The sequence below is a fragment of the Balaenoptera physalus genome, assembly GCF_965194825.1.
Source record: "Balaenoptera physalus genome assembly, chromosome: 10".
Classification (NCBI taxonomy): Eukaryota; Metazoa; Chordata; class Mammalia; order Artiodactyla; family Balaenopteridae; genus Balaenoptera; species Balaenoptera physalus.
In genome coordinates this window covers 70057787-70075813 of record NC_138889.1, presented here as the reverse complement: position 1 = coordinate 70075813, position 18027 = coordinate 70057787, and the positions used below count along the sequence as shown (strand labels likewise).

The 18027-nt window shown below is 43.3% G+C and overlaps 1 protein-coding gene and 1 long non-coding RNA gene across 3 annotated transcripts in view; one reads left to right on the top strand and one right to left on the bottom strand.

Moving 5' to 3' along the window:
* Nucleotides 1-18027, top strand: part of LOC309667525 — a 616044-nt gene that overhangs the window by 527077 nt on the left and 70940 nt on the right. The gene's annotated exons all lie outside the window — the stretch shown is intronic.
* Nucleotides 8324-18027, bottom strand: part of PARVA (parvin alpha) — a 178022-nt gene continuing 168318 nt past the window's right edge. For both annotated transcript variants that reach the window (XM_082476049.1, XM_082476048.1), the window contains one exon: nucleotides 8324-10405. In XM_082476049.1, coding sequence (XP_082332175.1) covers nucleotides 10329-10405 — 77 coding nt within the window. In that variant the 3' untranslated portion in view covers nucleotides 8324-10328. The remainder of the gene's footprint in view (nucleotides 10406-18027) is intronic.

Below are 18027 nucleotides of genomic sequence, written 5' to 3'. Positions count from 1 at the left end.
TTCCACGTGGGGTCTGGAACGTATACATATCGGAACGAGGCATGTCTGTTTTGTTCTCTGTAGTGTTTTGTGCCTAGAACAGTGTCTGGCAGCATAGGTAATGTCTAAATATTTATTGAACAAAGAATAAATGAATGAACGACAACCTTATCAGTCAGAGCCTGGTTGTTTCAGGAATTCCATTGAAAAACAAGGCAAAGGAGAACAGCTGCAGGCAGGAAACAAAGGTTCTCTGGCAACAGATGGTTCTGTCTGGATGCAAAGAGTTAGCGATTGCTCAGGTGGCAAAGAAACAGATTCTGGGGGCCTTGAGTAGGCAAAGGGATTCTGGTCTATGGACGGTGAGAGCCACTAATGGTTCTGAGTTCATGAAGTTAGAACCTGAACTCTGGGGCCAGGCTGCCCGGGCTCAAAGCCCAGCTCTGTCACTGACAAGGCATATGACCTGTGTCAAGTCACTAAATCTCTCTGCATCTTCATTTTTTCTTCTGTAAAATAAGGATGATAGTGGTACCTACCTCCTAGGGTTGTTGAGAGGATTAAATGAGATTTACATGTGTAAAGTGCATACTGTAAGTTCTCAAGAAGCACCACCGTTAGTGTTATTTGATAGGGTTGTGAGATAATCTGAGCTGTGCTTCAAGACATTTAAGCAGGGAACATGTGAAGGATGGATTAGCCCAAAGGGAAACTAGTTCAGAGGCCATTGTGATGTCCAGGCATGAGAGGATGAGGTCTAAGTCAGGGAAATCATTGGGTGCCTGAAGAGGAGGGAATCAATGCAAAACAGGTGGTTCATGAAGAGGCAGTCAGTAGAACTGACTGGCTGCAGTAGGGTGGGGAGCAGAAAATTCAGGACACATGTATCTGAGAGCGAGGATGCCTGGAAAGGAGAAAGCACCTCTGGAAGAGACAAGGGATGTTTAAAGAAGAAGCCGGTGTAGGGAGGATAAAAATTCAGTTTGGGGTGTGCCAAGTTGGACTTGGGGTACCCCATTCAAAAGGAGATGTTGTCAAGCTGGAAATGCCCAATTGGCCGGGTGAGACGTTGGGGCCAGGGGAGAGCAGGCGGCAGTAGATGCCAGGGAGAGATGTAAGGAGAGAAGTATGGAGCACGCCCCCAGGCGGCATTCACATTTGGGGTCTGGGGAACGGAAGAGCGTACCTAGGAGCAAACAGAGCAGCAGCCGGAGGCTGGGAGGGAAGCAGAAGAATGCAGTGCCTCTGAAACCTTGGCTGCCGAGTTCCTGGAAGGAAACGAGGGACAATAAGGTCAGATGCTGCACGGCCTGGGAAATAAGGGCTGGCTCAGCCCAGTGGGTGGAGAGCTGACTACTCAGAGAGCAATTTCAGCTTCTGGAAAACTAGTGGTAGGTTTTAGGGATTCATAAAAGAAAGGGAGGAAATGGAATCAGTATGGATCTGTGTACTTCCAGGAGAATGTCTTAAGGAAAAGATCAGCAGGGAAAAAGATGGAATTGCAGGGAGGAGTGGCTCAAATATGGATACAAGTTTTTGTCATCCTAGAAATATGCATGGTTTGGAGTAAAAGTCAAGACGCTGGAGGAGGAGGGAGGCTCTGAGTTTGGAGGAGGAGGAGGGAGCTGGTCCTGGATGAGGCAGGTGGAGGAAGGGACAGCCCAGGGATCGAGGTGGGAAGAAGCAAGAGGCAGCAAGAAGAGAAGCTGAGATTTTGTGGAAAGAACAGGAAGCAAACAGCTTTGATTTTTTGGTGAAGGAAGGGCTGAAGACATAAATGGGGAGGAAGTGGGAGAAGCGGCATGGGGAAAAGGTAGGGCACAGGTGCTTGTAAAGGTGAAGGCAATTCATGAGAGATGAGAGAGGACTTGCAGAAGCCAGGGAGCACCCAATGGCAACTGAAGATGTGCCCAAGACGACCGAGTGGTCATCTGGTGGTGTCCACACTGTGACTTTCTGCAGCAATTCTGTGCTGGGGAATAAGACTAGAGATGCCAAACGGTGGGGCTGAATGAAAGGAGATTTGGAGAGGCAATGGAGCTTTGAGTGCAATGACAGAGTCAAAACATCTGGCAATGGAGCCCAGGCTGGACTTTGGGGTCCTTGCTGGCTAGTTGGAATCTGTGGAACAAAGACAGTGATTTCCCAGCAACAAGCAAGAACTTTAAAAAACTATTCCTAAGTCTCCATTTGGCTTTAGGGTGAGTTGTGTGGTTTTTGAAGCACCAAATCTGTATGGAACATGAAATTGCTGATCCTGGGGGCAAATGCCACTGAAGATTACATGGCAGCTGGAGCTGGGGTATTTTCTGGGAGAATCTAACTAGGGACCCTCAAAGGTATCTGGCCTGTCTCATCATGTCACTGAATTATTTCAAATGAACTGCATCTGTCACCCCCATTAGGATGGAAGACTCCATTTGGGAAGGGACCCTGTAATTTCTGATCCCATTCTGTGCATAGAATGGGCCTGGACCCAGAACAGGCATTCCACAAATATTCTCTGACTTGATTGCATTCTGATCACGTGCAGTTTGGGGCCTTGCCAAAGGAGTTGACTGGGAGTCTTCTTGTCCCACGGTGTTCGGTGTTTAGGTCATCAATGCTAGGGCAGGCCTGTGCTGCCATGGGTGGGAACACTTCATGTAGGAATTGGAATCATCATGAAAAGAACAGGAGAGAAAGCTCTGTATCTTATTGGAAAATCACACCAAAGGTATGCAGGTCAGAAAGCCATTTATTCCATAAATGAAGACACGTGAATAGGTAAATTTTATAAACTAAAACAATCTGTCAGGTCCCCTGATTAGAGCGGTTGCTGGTAAGCTTGGTCTCTCACAGGCAATGGCAACCTTGGTCATGGGTCTGGACTGCATGCAATTCCAATGCAGATAGTAGGACATTATGGGAATTAGCTGGAGAACCAACGATGCAGTAAGTATAGGCTCAGGTACTGTATAGAGGATGCAACCACCCCCTGCCCCCAAGTGTGCTGCATCATCTAGAGACTCACAACGTGGAGGAGATGAGGGGTACATGGCCACAGTAACCTAGCTTAGCACATGTTCACTGGTCACCATCTTATTATCTATTATTTCAAATCAAATGTCCCCAGTTCTATGAGAATTTATATTCTCCAATACCATGGCAAATAAGGAAAGATGGGATAGCCTCTGAAGCTCGTGAAAAAAGCCTTCCAGGAGCTGCTTTTCAGAGACACTGGCAAATGTTTGCCAAGGGCAGGCGGTGAGGCCATTGTCAGTGCTTCCAGGAAGACATACAAGAGCCTGAGTGTCGTGCAGTCCTAACCCTGGCTCCCAGACTGAGCAAACGTGTAGCAGATTAAATATTTTTCTATTGTCCTGTCCACCTCAATAAAACAGGGCACTCTTTAAAGCAGTTGCCTTAATGATGTTTGTGTGTCTTGGAATGCCACCCAGGGCAAACAAATCACATCTGAAGATGTGAAAACATGAAAATCGATAACAAGAAATGAAAAGTTCATTTCACTGATAAAACATCATTTATCTTAATCATTGGGGCTTCTCAGAATTTCCTAAGTGCCCTTTGAAATGCCAGCATCAAGGCTATTGCCCTTGTGTTTGCAGAAGGCCTAGGGGAGTCGAGGCAAGAATACCGATTGCTCGGGCAGGGAGCCTGCCAAGGAGAATCTGCATCCTTCTGGGGCAGGCACCCACTGGACTGGTTTCCAACCAAGGAGCTCCCAAGCGGGGGTTTCCTGGGATATTTCCGGTATTTCAAACCTCCCAGTGAAAATAAAATAATATACTACCTTCCTATGAAAGATATTTCACAAGACCCTAACTGTGAAGCATAAGTGACCCACTTTTGATAGGCTTTATGTAATATAACAATAGTAGTTCACACTGATTAATATGAATTGGGAAAATGAAATTATTATTCCACCTTCAGGAACCCTATACCTTGCCCTGCCCCCAGGCTAGATGACAGCATTCCCACTCCCCCCATTGAATCCATACAGGGATAAAATAGCACAGGTCCTCTGGTGAGAAGGTTGGAGGCCCTGGTCCCCAGGGATCAGCTTTCTGGCTGGTAGTCCTCTCCTTTCCTTTGTTTTACATATGCAGCCTCGTCCAGCCTTCTGGTTCCCTTAGCTCTTCTCAAAGGACCCAAATGTAGAGAGGCTGGAGATGGCCTAAGAGCTGCCCTCCCAGGAGAAGGTGGAGTATTAGGAGCGCCCAGCAGGCCTTGCCTTTGGATAGCACACCCAGGCTTCCTGCACATGCTTGAGGCCCTATTAGCTGGTGGGGCAGGGAAGAAGCTGGAGCTCCTCTCCTGGTCCCCTTTGCTCTCCAGCCATGACCACGGTATGGAGATGGGAAGGGCAGTCTCAGGCCTCCATATTGCTGACGTAGCTTTCTCCAGAGTTTTCCCACATAGTGGCCAGAAGGCTTTTTAACACACATTGTGTCCCATTTCTCCTATGATAAAATCTGTAATCCTCTGATCTGACACCTCTTCTCCCCGCTCACTCTTTGTAGTCTAGCCATCCTGGCTTTCTACCAGCTCCTCCAGGGAACCTAGTCTTCTCCTAGCTGGGGCCCTTCCCTTAACAGCTCTTTACTCGAGTAGCTCAATGATTCAGGTGTCACTTTAAAACATCACTTTGCCAGAGACCTCTCTAGACCTCAAAATCTAAATGAGATCTCCTTCAGAGTTTTTTGTACTTCTTCACAGAGGTCATTCCGATGCTACTCTCTCACTTCGTCCCAGCTTCCCCTCCGGCGTCTTTATTCCTGCCCTGCCACTAGGTTCATCGGTACCGTTTGTTTTAGATTCCATATAGGCGCGTTAGCATACGGTATTTGTTTTCCTCTTTGACTAACTTCACTCTGTATGACACACTCTGGGTCCATCCACCTCATTACAAATAACTCAATTTCGTTCCCTTCTATGGCTGAGTAATATTCCATTGTATATATGTGCCACATCTTCTTTATCCAGTCATCTGTCGATGGACATTTAGGTTGCTTCCATGTCCTGGCTATTGTAAATAGTGCTGCAATGAACATTGTGTACATGTATCTTTTTTTTTCATGTATCTTTTTGAATTATGGTTTTCTCTGGGTATACGCCCAGTAGTGGGATTGCTGGGTAGTATGATAGTTCTATTTTTAGTTTTTTAAGGAACCTCCATACTGTTCTCCATAGGGGCTGTATCAATTCACATTCCCACCAACAGTGCAGGAGGGTTCCCTTTTCTCCACACCCTCTCCAGCATTTATTGTTTGTAGATTTTTTGATGATGGACATTCTGACTGGTGTGAGGTGACACCTCGTTGTGTGTTTTTTTTTTTTTTAACTTTTTTTTTGTTAATTTATTGTATTTATTTTGGCTGTGTTGGGTCTTAGTTGCAGAATGCGAGATCTTCATTGTAGCATGCAGAATCTTTCATTGCTGCGCACAGGCTTCTCTCTAGTTGTGGCATGCAGGCTCTAGAGCACCTCGTTGTGGTTTTGGTTTGCATTTCTCTAATGATTAGTGATGTTGAACATCTTTTCATGTGTTTGTTGGCAATCTGTATGTCTACTTTGGAGAAGTGTCTATTTAGGTCTTCCACCCATTTTTTGATTGGGTTGTTTGTTTCTTGTATTGAGCTGCATGACCTGCTTGTATATTTTGGAGATTAATCCTTTGTCAGTTGCTTCATTTGCAAATATTTTCTCCCATTCTGAGGGTTGTCTTTTTGTCTTGTTTATGGTTTCCTTTGCTGTGCAAAAGTTTTTAAGTTTCGTTAGGTCCCATTTGTTTATTTTTGATTTTATTTCCATTACTCTAGGAGGTGGGTCAAAAAGGATCTTGCTGTTATTTATGTCATAGAGTGTTCTGCCTATGATTTCCTCTAAGAGTTTTATAGTGTCTGGCCTTAATATTTAGGTCTTTAATCCATTTTGAGTTTATTTTTGTGTATAGTGTTAGGAAGTGTTCTAATTTCATTCTTTTACATGGAGCTGTCCAGTTTTCCCAGCATCACTTATTGAAGAGATTGTCTTTTCTCCATTGTATAGTCTTGCCTCCTTAGTCATAGATTAATTAACCATATGTGCATGGGTTTATCTCTGGGCTTCCTATCCTGTTCCATTGATCTATATTTCTGTTTTTGTGCTGGTACCACATTGTCTTGATTAGTGTAGCTTTGTAGTATAGTCTGAAGTCAGGGAGCCTGATTCCTCCAGCTCCATTTTTCTTTCTCAAGATTGCTTTGGCTATTCGGGGTCTTTTGTGTTTCCATACAAATTGTAAACTTTTTTGTTCTAGTCCTGTAAAAAATGCCATTGGTAATTTGATAGGGATCACACTGAATCTGTAGATTGCTTTGGGTAGTATAGTCATTTTCACAATGTTGATTCTTCCAATCCAAGAACATGGTATATCTTTCCATCTGTTTGTATTGTCTTTGATTTCTTTCATCCGTGTCTTACAGTTTTCTTCATACAGGTCTTTTGTCTCCTTAGGTAGGTTTATTCCTAGGTATTTTATTCTTTTTGTTGAAATAGTAAATGGTAGTGTTTCCTTAATTTCTCTATCGTTGTTATTGTATAGGAATGCAAGAGATTTCTGTGCATTAATTTTGTATCCTGTTACTTTACCAAATTCATTAATTAGCTCTAGTAGTTTTCTGGTGGCATCTTTAGGATTTTCTATGTATAGTATCATGTCATCTGCAAACATCAGATTATTTTTGATCAGCCCCTACTTAGGCAGGGAAAAACTGCTTGACCTACTGACTCCATCTAGTCTCATTTTCCAGTGGAAAAATAAATTAGTGATAATGTAGGGGGAGTGGATTATGTATACATTTGCTCTAGCACTGGAGTATGGATGATTCATATTTGAACCACAATGTATACATGTCTGAGAGTCAAGTTATTGGAAAATTACAGCCCCAGAATACTCTTGATGCAAATAAGCTTCAGTATATTCTGTAGGGTTAACCAAGTAACCCACAACAAAATAAACTGATAATGATAAAGCTAAGCTAACTGTAATTCATAATTAAAAAGTACTGAAAGCAGCAATTGCAAATAGCAACCAACTGAAGACAACATTGATGATATCCTGAAAAAGAGTCTTTCTCTCACATTTTGGAAATGTCAGTTCTGTGCCTGCACATGTGAAATTGGACCTTCCCATAGAGTGGACAGGCACTGCACAGGCATCGGGCTTATAGCAGGATACTGTGGGGTACCCAGTAACCTTTAGCACTTTCTTAGTCAATTACAAATTAGTAGCCCTAGTAATATGTACAAATAAAAGCTTAATCAAACTGTACATCATTCGCCATAATAGTCCAAAGGAGGCCTTTAAAAAAATAAATTCAGTTTAGGGCACAGAAGAATGTTTCTGGTAATGCCCTCCCTACCCCCCCCCCCACCCCAGTAGGTACCAGTCTTGATTTTTGAAATCACTGTCTAGGCAACATTACCTCCTTCTGGTAGGGCTTTCGTTTTCTAGCTCATGCAGACCAGAGATGTGCATTTGTATTTATAAAGTACTCATATTCTCATTTTAAACTGTAAGAAGTTTTAATACTCAGTGCAGAATAATCTCCAAGATAGAACATTAAGTGAAAAAAGCAATGTGCATGATACTATGTATATGCTATTTATGTTTAAAGAATGATTTTATATGTATGTTGACAAATAATTATATGCTTTATATTGTTGGGGTATCTCTGGAAGTGAATATAAGAAACAGAACAAAATAGTTGCTTCTGGGGACAGGTACTGGCTGCTGGGGGAGGGGAGGGAGAGAAAGTAGGTTTTTCACTAGATACCTATTCACACTTTTTAAATTTTGTACCATTTATACATCAAGTATTAAAAAATCAATGAATTTAAATTTAGAAAAGAGGAAAAAGGGAAAAAAAGGACACAGTGAGCCTACAGAGACTTGATTCTTGCCTCAGCGTTTCTTTTTTCTTTTAAAAGAGATGAGGGTTAAGTTTGGTTTATTTGTTTCCTGATGCCTTTTACCCCCCTTCAAAAACATAGTCATGTATTACACAGAAGGTTCCAGAATCTAAACAAAAACCTCTAAATGAGATGGCAGTGTTATAAAACCAGGCCCAAGCCCTGGGATTATGGACTGTGGTGAAGACCTCAGTCTCGAAATACAATTTTCTGATAAATTAGACCTGCTATTAAAAAAGTTTCCGAGTGTTCTGACGTGTCTTCATACAGTATATTTGTAAAATATAAAAAAAGAGTGCTCTTAATAAGGCCACTTGTCCACTGTCCATTTGCAGCTTGAATATAATAAAAGAACACAAAAAAACGAGACAAAATTCATAGAGCAAAGCACGTTTAAATGAATGCATTATTTATTTCATCCTGCCTTAGTATTGCTCAAGGAGACAAAGCAGTTATCTATGTTGATTTGCTATCAGGAATTTAAGAGAGCAAACGAATATCACAGTATTTAGTGTTTCTTAATGACAAATGAAATATTTCACTAATTATGTAAAAAGAATTGTATACTTTTACACAAATTGACACAGAGAGTACATTTTCTTTCTATCCTTAATGCTCATTATGCTGAGTAATACTTCTTTCTTAGAGCAAAATCTCCCCAGAAACAGGTAGTATATAGAAATTGTATGGGTTCTGCGTGACTGCAGCTAGACCATAGAGTAAGAAGTGATGAAAAGCTGGAAGGAATGTTTTGGACATGATGGGAGGCCTCCCTCTGGGTGGTGTAGACAGAGATCACAGTGAATTCCTCAAACTAGGGATGGGCTTTGTGCAATTGGGCCTAAAGTAGTGACAAAGCAGGCATAGACTTCTGGCGATGGGGATACAGACTGGTGTCCACTGAGCATACTTAGGAAAATTCTATAATGAAGATATAATATCAGTACAAGTTATTAATTATCCCAAGGGCTTGGTCAACTTATGAGTATGAGTGTTAAGTACCCCAAGCTGCAACCTTCGGTCTAAGGGGGTCCCATGCATACTAAGTGTGCAAGTATTTGCCCCACGCTTCTTGTCCTCCTACTCACCCCCACTTCATCCCCTTTCCTATCCCTCCAGGCCCCGCAGGCTGGGACAACTAGAGCCCTGTATTCCAAATTTGGGTTCACGTAGAAGGGATCCATGTAACCACAAGCCTGCGGGTAACCCACGCAAGGAAACCACTCAGCTTGGGTCTAAATAACTTACATTTTTCCTCGCCTGAATTAGCCAGTAATTGCATGTGGGCAGACTTAGCCAGAAATGGTCTAAATGATCAATTAGAGGGCAAAAAGGAGTTCCTTGCTTTAAGCTCAAGGGTCCCTGTTGAAGAGCCCTATTTCCCAAGCCCTGCTCGCATGGGCCCGCGCCCAGCTCTCTGTGGTGCCTGGGTATATTGTACATTTGCCTAACGATAGTGAATTGAGGACTTATTTTGTAGGAAAATATAGGGCACTTCCATTACATGCAATCAAGCAAGAAGGCTGCAAAATGTGCCACTCCATTAATTTTAAGCAGAATCCACCCCAAATGTCACCCTGAAACCAGAGTAAGGGGTTATTACAAATCTGAAGGAATTAAGAGTAATTTTCATTTGCGAAGGAGTTGAGGGACATGACTCCTGCCACACACACACTATTAATTGGGTGAAATTTGATTTGCCAATTTCAGTGTGAATCACTGAGCCCTGACCTAGCCTGCCTGGTGGTGAGATCAGGGGGCTCCTGTCTTCTTGGAGGGCACAGGTGCACACGTACACACACACACACACACACACACACACACACACACGCACACACAAGAATAGAATGTGCAGAGACTGTAATGCAACGGGCTGGTTATTAATACATATGTTCTTCAAAGAAGAAACACAAATGGCAGCTTCTGGCAAGTCATGTAAACTCTCTGAGCCTCAGTTTCCGTATCTGTAAAAGGGGCTGATAACATCTGCTTCAATAGGAGTCATGAGTATTCGTGAGTTTGAGTAGCTCAGAGCACTTAGTGTGGTGCCCAGCCCATAGGTTATACCCATTAAATGGTAACTGTTATCTTTATTTTCATCTTCTGAGGGTGGGTGGGTGGGTGGGTGGGCTCTTGTGCCTAAGTTGGTTCCAAATCACACTGAGGGAAATCTGGACCTGGCACCAGGATGGCGACAACCTTCACAAGCCATTGCAGGGTCAGCTTTAGAGCCTGGGAGGTGTGGGTCAGCCCACTGACTTACTGATCACTTCCTTCCTAATCTCAGTTTCCACTATCTCTGGGAATAGAGCAGGCGGACTTGGGAGAGAGCACAGAGCAAGAGACAGGAATAAGCAGGTTAAGGCGGTTCAGGGGATGGTCCAGTCTGCCCCTCACTCCACGTTCCGGTACTTGGTGAAGAGGTTGTACAACACTCGCAGTGTGGATTTCAGGTCACAGTTGACAATGTCTGCATAGAAAACAAAAAAACACACATTGCTTCAGTGGTGCCACATGGCCCCAAACTGTCATCGGGTGTCCTCTTCCTTCTGCCCCCCACCACATGGTCCTGGGGAGGGTGTCTCCCCTCTCCCACAGGACATCATTCTGTGCTCCTGGAGAGCTAGCTCCCTGTCCTGCTGGGAGAGAAGAGCATCCCCATGAGACAACCAGGGGCAGGTGGGTGTTGAAGGATGGGCAGTGTGTGCAGCAAGAATTCAGAGCAGGGGGCAGCGAGGGGCAGAGGTGCTGGGGCATGGGCGTCTCATCTCTCACTGAAAGAAAGCAGACACCAGAGCATGTAGTCTTTGCCCTGGAAGCAGAATCCCAGGCGAGAGGACCCTGACCCGACTCTGTGCCCTGGGTCTCACCTGTCTCTCGGGGCCCCTCTCCCTCTGCCTTCACCCTGCCCCACAGAGCCAGCCGTGATGGGTGGCAAGGAGGGGAGGGCCTGCAGCTACACTGGGGGACGAGGAGGTGAGTTAGGACTAAGCTGCCTCTCCCTTAAGACGGGTGGGAGGGCCCTTAAAGGGCAGAGGAGCCCACCCAGCAGGGAGTACTCAGTAGATTATGTGTCACCCGAAAGATTAAGGACAGAGCAAGGCGGCCGGGTTTGAGGCTGGGAGCTGGATTATATTTTCAGGAGAGTTCCACCATGGGTCCTGAGCTTTTTTTTTTGTTTTTTAAATTTTTATTTATTTATTTATTTATTTATTTATGGCTGTGTTGGGTCTTCGTTTCTGTGCGAGGGCTTTCTCTAGTTGTGGCAAGCGGGGGCCACTCTTCATCGCGGTGCGCGGGCCTCTCACTGTCGCGGCCTCTCTTGTTGCGGAGCACAGGCTCCAGATGTGCAGGCTCAGTAATTGTGGCTCACGGGCCGAGTTGCTCCGCGGCATGTGGGATCTTCCCAGACCAGGGCTCGAACCCGTGTCCCCTGCATTGGCAGGCAGATTCTCAACCACTGCGCCACCAGGCAAGCCCCCTGTCCTGAGCTTTTATACAACCATTTCCTTCCGCCCTCACTTCCCCTGACCCCTCCCTCTCTTCCTTCTCTTTACTGGTCACCTCCTCTGGCTGCCCCTCTAACCCTCTGTGGACTCCTCTGCCTTCTCCTCCCCCCCAAGGCCCCACCCTGCGCTTGCCCCTCTGCACTCACACCCCTGTGGGAGCGCCTTCCCTGAGGAACTGGCGTAGTGAAAACATAAAGAAAGGAACTCTGCCTACTACTTAGGGATGCAGACTGAGGTAATAGAAGGAAAAGTTTAAAAAAAAAGAAGGAAAAAGGCAAAAGCCTGATGACTATACAAGTCAGGAAAGTTGAGGTTGAAGATTATGTCCAAAAAGGGCAAGCAGAGGGAAGTCTGGGGAGCTGGGATTGCTGTATCCCTAGAGCTGGGTGCTGGTTACATGGTGGCTCGTTGGATAATATTTCACTAAAGTTATTGGAAAAAAACCCTAACTGTGCGGAAGGTCTGATGAAGTAAATGATGTAAGAGAAAATAATAGAAAATAATAAATGCTCTGGGTTTCAAAGGTGGGAGGCTGAGTCGCTGGGAGGGAAGGGACTGGGGGACAATGTCAGGGCTCCAGCAGCGGCATGGTCAACAGGAACAGGGATCATCCAGGACCAGCAGAGCGGGAGGCCGGTGGCTCTGGCAGGCTGGGCTGTGGTTCCAGGTCTTAGCCTTGGGACTTTTGCAGTTGTAGCTGCCACAGTCAGGTGTGCCCAGGCCCTAGGCCCCGCAAAGATCAACACCTACTGGGCCATAAGTCAAGGGCCCAGGGCTGGGGAATCTCCTTAGGGCTCCCCAACCCCTGGGCCCCATCCTGCCTGCCGCCTCCCAGGCCTTATCCCAGTTGTAGACCAACCCTACTCCACCCCTGCTGGGCTCAGACTCTGCTCCAGGCTCTCTTGCCGATAGACCAGGGGCTCAGGGACCACCCGTGAGGCCTGGAGCTCAGCTCCCTTTCTGCTCCCATGTTGGTTCATGCACATATGTGAGCCTCCAGCTTGGACCCTGCCCAGTGGCTGAGCCCTGCTGCCTTGCCTCGCTCATGCTGAGTCACCCTCTGTCAGGTAGGGTCCTATGCCCTCTGGGCTGATTCCTATCCTCCCCTGACTGCTTGGTGATGAGTGTTCCTTAAATTCCACCCAAGTCAAAGATTAGGAAGTTACCCTAAGAAGGAACTGCTAGAAAGGCAGACAGGGACAAAGGTGAGCTCACTAAGGGAGTGAGCGTGAAGGGGAAGGTAGGCTGACACTGGGGCCACTGCAGCAGGCTCCTAACTGGGCTCTTCAAAGCCTCTTGCCCTCTCCAGTCCATTCTACCCACTGCAGCTAGACTATTTGGCTTCTGGGTATGGTTGTGCAGGATGCACACTGCACAACTCCAGGGCACATCATTCATATTTCCAAGGTATCATTACCACAGACTACAATATAACTCTGGCCCCAGGGATTGTGCAGGTCACAACCTGTATGCCCATACAGCTATTTCACATAAGATAAAGTCCCGAATCCTAAGCCATGGTTTTACAAGGCAAAAGCTGACTCCGGCCCACCCTTCCAGTCTCACTTCTTGCCACGTTCCCCCTCATTCACTCTGCACTGGTCACAGGGGCTTCCTTTCACAACGTCCCAATAGGCTGTGCTCTGCCATCATCTTGGCCTCTGCACATGCTGTTGCAACATCTAGATTGTTCTTCCCAAGTAGCTGCCTCCTGATCCTCTTGCAGACCTCAGCTCAAAGCACTGCCTCCTGAGTGACGTCTTGACACCTAGCTTTGGTGAGGGCACCCTGTCTTATGTTCTCAAACCCCCCGCACTCTTCCTTCATAGCACTCACTCTGGTTCTCAAGCTGTGGTTTGTGTGCTTATCTGATGAAATCTGCCTCTGCTCGGAGTGTGACCAACGTGACTGCAGAGAGTTGATCTTGTTTTGCTCCAGTGCCTGGCCCTGTACCTGGCATGCACAGACCTCAAAAGATATTAATAAATAAATGCATGAATGATTTCCCAGTGTCCTGGAAGCCAAGAAAGAAAATTCCAGAAAGAGGGGATGACCAATAGAGCCACATGCTCCCAAGAGGGTGAAGAGGGTAAGGGCTGGAAAGAGTTCCCAGGGTACATGGTCCTGCTGGTGGCTTGGGAGAGAGCAAGGCCATATGCAGGTGGTGGCAAGGTGTTAACAGCAGAATGGGCAGATGAGAGGTGGAAGCAATGGGCATGGGTGCAAAGGATGAACTTGGGAGCCTGAGGAAGGAGAGCTATGGATGGAGGCGGGAGGACTTGTTCCCTTTTAAAGACAGGGGAGTTCTAAGATTGCTAGAGAAAGAAAATGTCCAATATGGGAGAATGTTTCAAAATTACCATTTAATTTACTCCAATTTATTTCTTTTTCCTTTTATTGCAGTATAGTTGATGTACAGTGTTATATTAGTTTCAGGTGTACAACACAGTGATTCAATATTTTTATAGATTTTACTCCATTTAAAGTTATTATAAAACAATGGCTATATTTTCCTATGCTGTACAGTATATCCTTGTTGCTTATTTATTTTAGGCATAGTAGTTTGTTAATCCCCTACCACTATCTTTCCTCTCCCTCCTTCCCTTTCCCCACTGGTAATCACTAGTTTGTTCTCATATCTGTGAGTCTCTGTTTTGTTATATTCATCTGTTTTATTTTTTAGATTCCACATTTAAGTGAAATCATATAGTATTTGTCTTTCTCTGGCTTATTTCACTAAGCATAATATTCTCTAGGTCCATCCACATTGCTGCAAATGGCACTATTTCATTCTTTTTTATGGCTGAGTAGTATTCCATATTATATATATACCACATCTTCTTAATCCATTCATCTGTTGATGAGCACTTGGGTTGCTTCCATATATTGGCTATTGTAAATAGTGCTGCTGTGAACATCAGGGTGCATGTATCTTTTTGAATTAGTTTTCATCTTTTCCAGATATATACCCAGTAGTGGAATTGCTGGATCATATGGCAGTTCTATTTTTAGTTTTTGAGGAAGCTCCATACTGTTTCCATAGTGGTTGCAACAGTTTACATTCCCACCAACAGTGTAGAAGGGTTCTATTTTCTCCACACCCTCTCCAGCATTTATTATTTGCAGACTTTTTGATGGTAGCCATTCTGACAGGTGTGAGGTGATATCTCATTATTGTTTTGAGTTGCATTTCTCTGATGATTAGTCATGTTGAGCATCTTTTCATGTGCCCGTTGGTCATCTGTACATGTTCTTTGGAAAAATGTCTATTCAGGTTTTCTGCCCTTTTTTTTTTTTTTAAATGAAAGCTTCTTTCTTTCTTTCTTTCTTTCTTTCTTTCTTTTTGGCTGTGTTGGGTCTTCGTTTCTGTGCGAGGGCTTTCTCTAGTTGCGGCAAGTGGGGGCCATTCTTCATCGCGGTGTGCAGGCCTCTCACTGCTGCAGCCTCTCCCGTTGCGGAGCACAAGCTCCAGACGTGCATCTGCCCATTTTTTAATCAGGTTGTTTGACTTTTTTGATATTGAGTTGTATGAACTATTTATATATTTTGGAAACTAACCACTTACTGGTAATATCATTTGCAAATATTTTCTCCCATTCAGTAGGTTGTCTTTTCATTTTGTCAATATTTCTTTTGCTGTGCAAGTTTTTAAGTTTAATTAGGTCCCATTTATTTATTTTTGCTTTTATTTCTTTTGTGTTAGGAGAGCGAGCCCCCAAAATATTGCTACAACTTATGTCAAAGAGTGTTCTGCCTATGTTGTCCTCTAGGAGTTTTATGGTTTCAAGTCTTAAATTTAGGTCTTTAATTCATTTTTTGAGTTTATTTTTGTATATGATATGAACAAGTGTTCTAATTTCATTCTTTTACATGTAGCTGTCCAGTTTTCCTTGTACCACTTATTGAAGAGACTGTCTTTTTTCCATTGTATATTCTTGCCTCCTTTGTTGTAGATTAATTGACCACAAGTGTGTGGGTTTATTTCTGGGCTCTCTATTCTATTCCATTGATCTATGTGTCTATTTTTGTGCCAGTACCATGCTATTTTGATTACTGTAGCTTTGTAGTATAGTCTAAAGTCAGGGCGAGTGATTCCTCCAGCTTTGTTCTTTTTCTTGAGATTGCTTTTGCAATTTGGGGTGTTTTGTGGTTACATATACGTTTTAGGATTATTTGTTCTAGTTTTGTGAAAAATGTCATGGGTATTTTGGTAGGGATTGTGTTAAATCTGTAGATTGCTCTGGGTAGTATGGACATTTTAACAATATTAATTCTTCCAATCCATGAACATGGGATATCTTTCCATTTCTCTGAATCATCTTCAATTTCCTTCATAAGTGTTTTATGGTTTTCAGATTATAGGACTTTCACCTCCTTAGTTAAGTTTATTCCTAGGTATTCTTATATCCTGCAACTTTACTGAATTCACTTACTAGTTCTGATCGTTTTCTGGTGGAGACTTTAGAGTTTTCAATACATAGTATCATGTCATCTACAAATAGTTACAGTTTTACTTCTTCCCATCTGGTTGGATGCCTTTTATTTCTATTTCTTTTCCGATTGTTATGGCTAGGACTTCCAAACTGTGTTAACCAGAAGTGATGAGAATGGGCATCCTTGTCGTGTTCCTGGTTTTAGAGAAAAAGCTTTTTTACCTTTTCATTGTTGAGTATGGTGTTAGCTGTGAGTTTGTCATAAATCGCCTTTATTATATTGAGATATTTTCCTTCTATAACAACTTTGATGAGAATTTTTGTCATGAATGGATGTTGAATTTTGTCAAATGCCTTTTCTGTGCCTATTGAGATAATAGTGTGATTTTTATCCTTCTTTTTGTTAATGTGATGTATCATATTGATTTGGGGATATTGAACCATCCTTGCATTCCTGGAATAAATCACACTTGATTTTGGGATTTTTATATTGTTGAATTTGGTTTGGTAATATTTTGTTGAGAATTTTTGTTTATATTTATCTTAGATATTGGCCTGCAATTTTCTTTCTTTCTTTTTTTTTGTAGTGTCTTTGCCTGATTTTGGTATCAGGGTAATGATGGCCTTGTAGAATGAATTTACAAATGTTCTCTCCTCTTCAATTTTTTTAATAGTTGAGAAGGATGATATTAGTTCTTCCTTTATATGTTTGGTAGAATTTCCCTGTGAAGCTTTTGGGACTTTTGTTTGCTGGGAGTTTTTTTCTGTTTGTTTGTTTGTTTGGTTTTTTTAAATTACAAATTCAATTCACTACTAGTGATCACTCTGTTCAGACTGTTTCTTCCTGATTCAGTCTTGGAAGGTTGTATGTTTCTAGAAATTTGACCATTTCTTCTAGGTTGTCCAATTTTTTGGCATATAACTGTTCATAGTATTCTCTTATGATTTTTTTTTGTATCTCTGTGATATTGGTTGTTATTTCTCTTCTTTCATTTCTTATTTTGTTTTTTGGGGTCCTCTCGTGTTTTTTTTTTTTTTTCCTGATGAGCTTCGGTAAAAATCTGTCAAATTTGTTTATCTTTTAAAAAAACGCCAGCTTTTGGTTTCATTGATATTTGGGTTTTTAAAAAAATATATTATTATTATTATTATTATTTTTTTAAATTTATTTTTGGCTGTGTTGGGTCTTCGTTGCTGCACGCAGGCTTTCTCTAGTTGCGGCGAGCGGGGGCTACTCTTCGTTGCGGTGTGCAGGCTTCTCATTGCAGTGGCTTCTCTCGTTGTGGAGCACGGGCTCTAGGCGCATGGGCTTCAGTAGTTGTGGCACACGGGCTCAGTAGTTGTGGCTCATGGGCTCTGGAGCACAGGCTCAGTAGTTGTGGCACACGAGCTTAGTTGCTTCGTGGCATGTGGGATCTTCCCAGACCAGGGATCGAACCCGTGTCCTCTGCATTGGCAGGCGGATTCTCAACCACTGCGCCACCGGGGAAGCCCTGGGTTTTTTTTTTTTTTGGTTTCTATTTTATTTATTTACTCTCTGATCTTTATTATTTCCTTCCTTCTGCTAACTTTGGGCTTTGTTTGTTCTTCTTCCTCTAATTCCATTAGATGGTCAGTTAGATTGTTTATCAGAGATTTTTTTCTTATTTCTTTAAATAGTCGCTTATTGCTATAAGGTTCCCTCTTAGAACTGCTTTTCCTGCATCCCACAGATTTTAGAAAGTTGTGTTTCCATTTTCGTTTGTCTCGAGGTATTTTCTGCTTTCTTCTTTGATTTTTTCATTGACCCACCGGTTTTTTAAAGTAGAACATTGTTTAGTCTCCATGTGTTCATGCTTTTCCCATTTTTCTTCCTGTAACTGATTTCTAGTTTCATACCATTGTGTTTGGGAAAATGCTTGATATAATTTCTATCCTCTTAAATTTGTTGAGACTTGTTTTGTGGCCTAGCATGTGCTCTATCCTGGAGAACATTCCATGTGCACTTGAAAAAAATGTGTATTCGGCTGTTTCTGAGTGGAATGTAGATATCTATTAGGTCCAACTAATCTAACGTGTCATTTAAGACCACTGTTTCCTTACTGATTTTCTTCTGCTGATCTGTTCATTGATGTAAGTGGGTATTAAAGTCCCCTACTGGGACTTCCCTG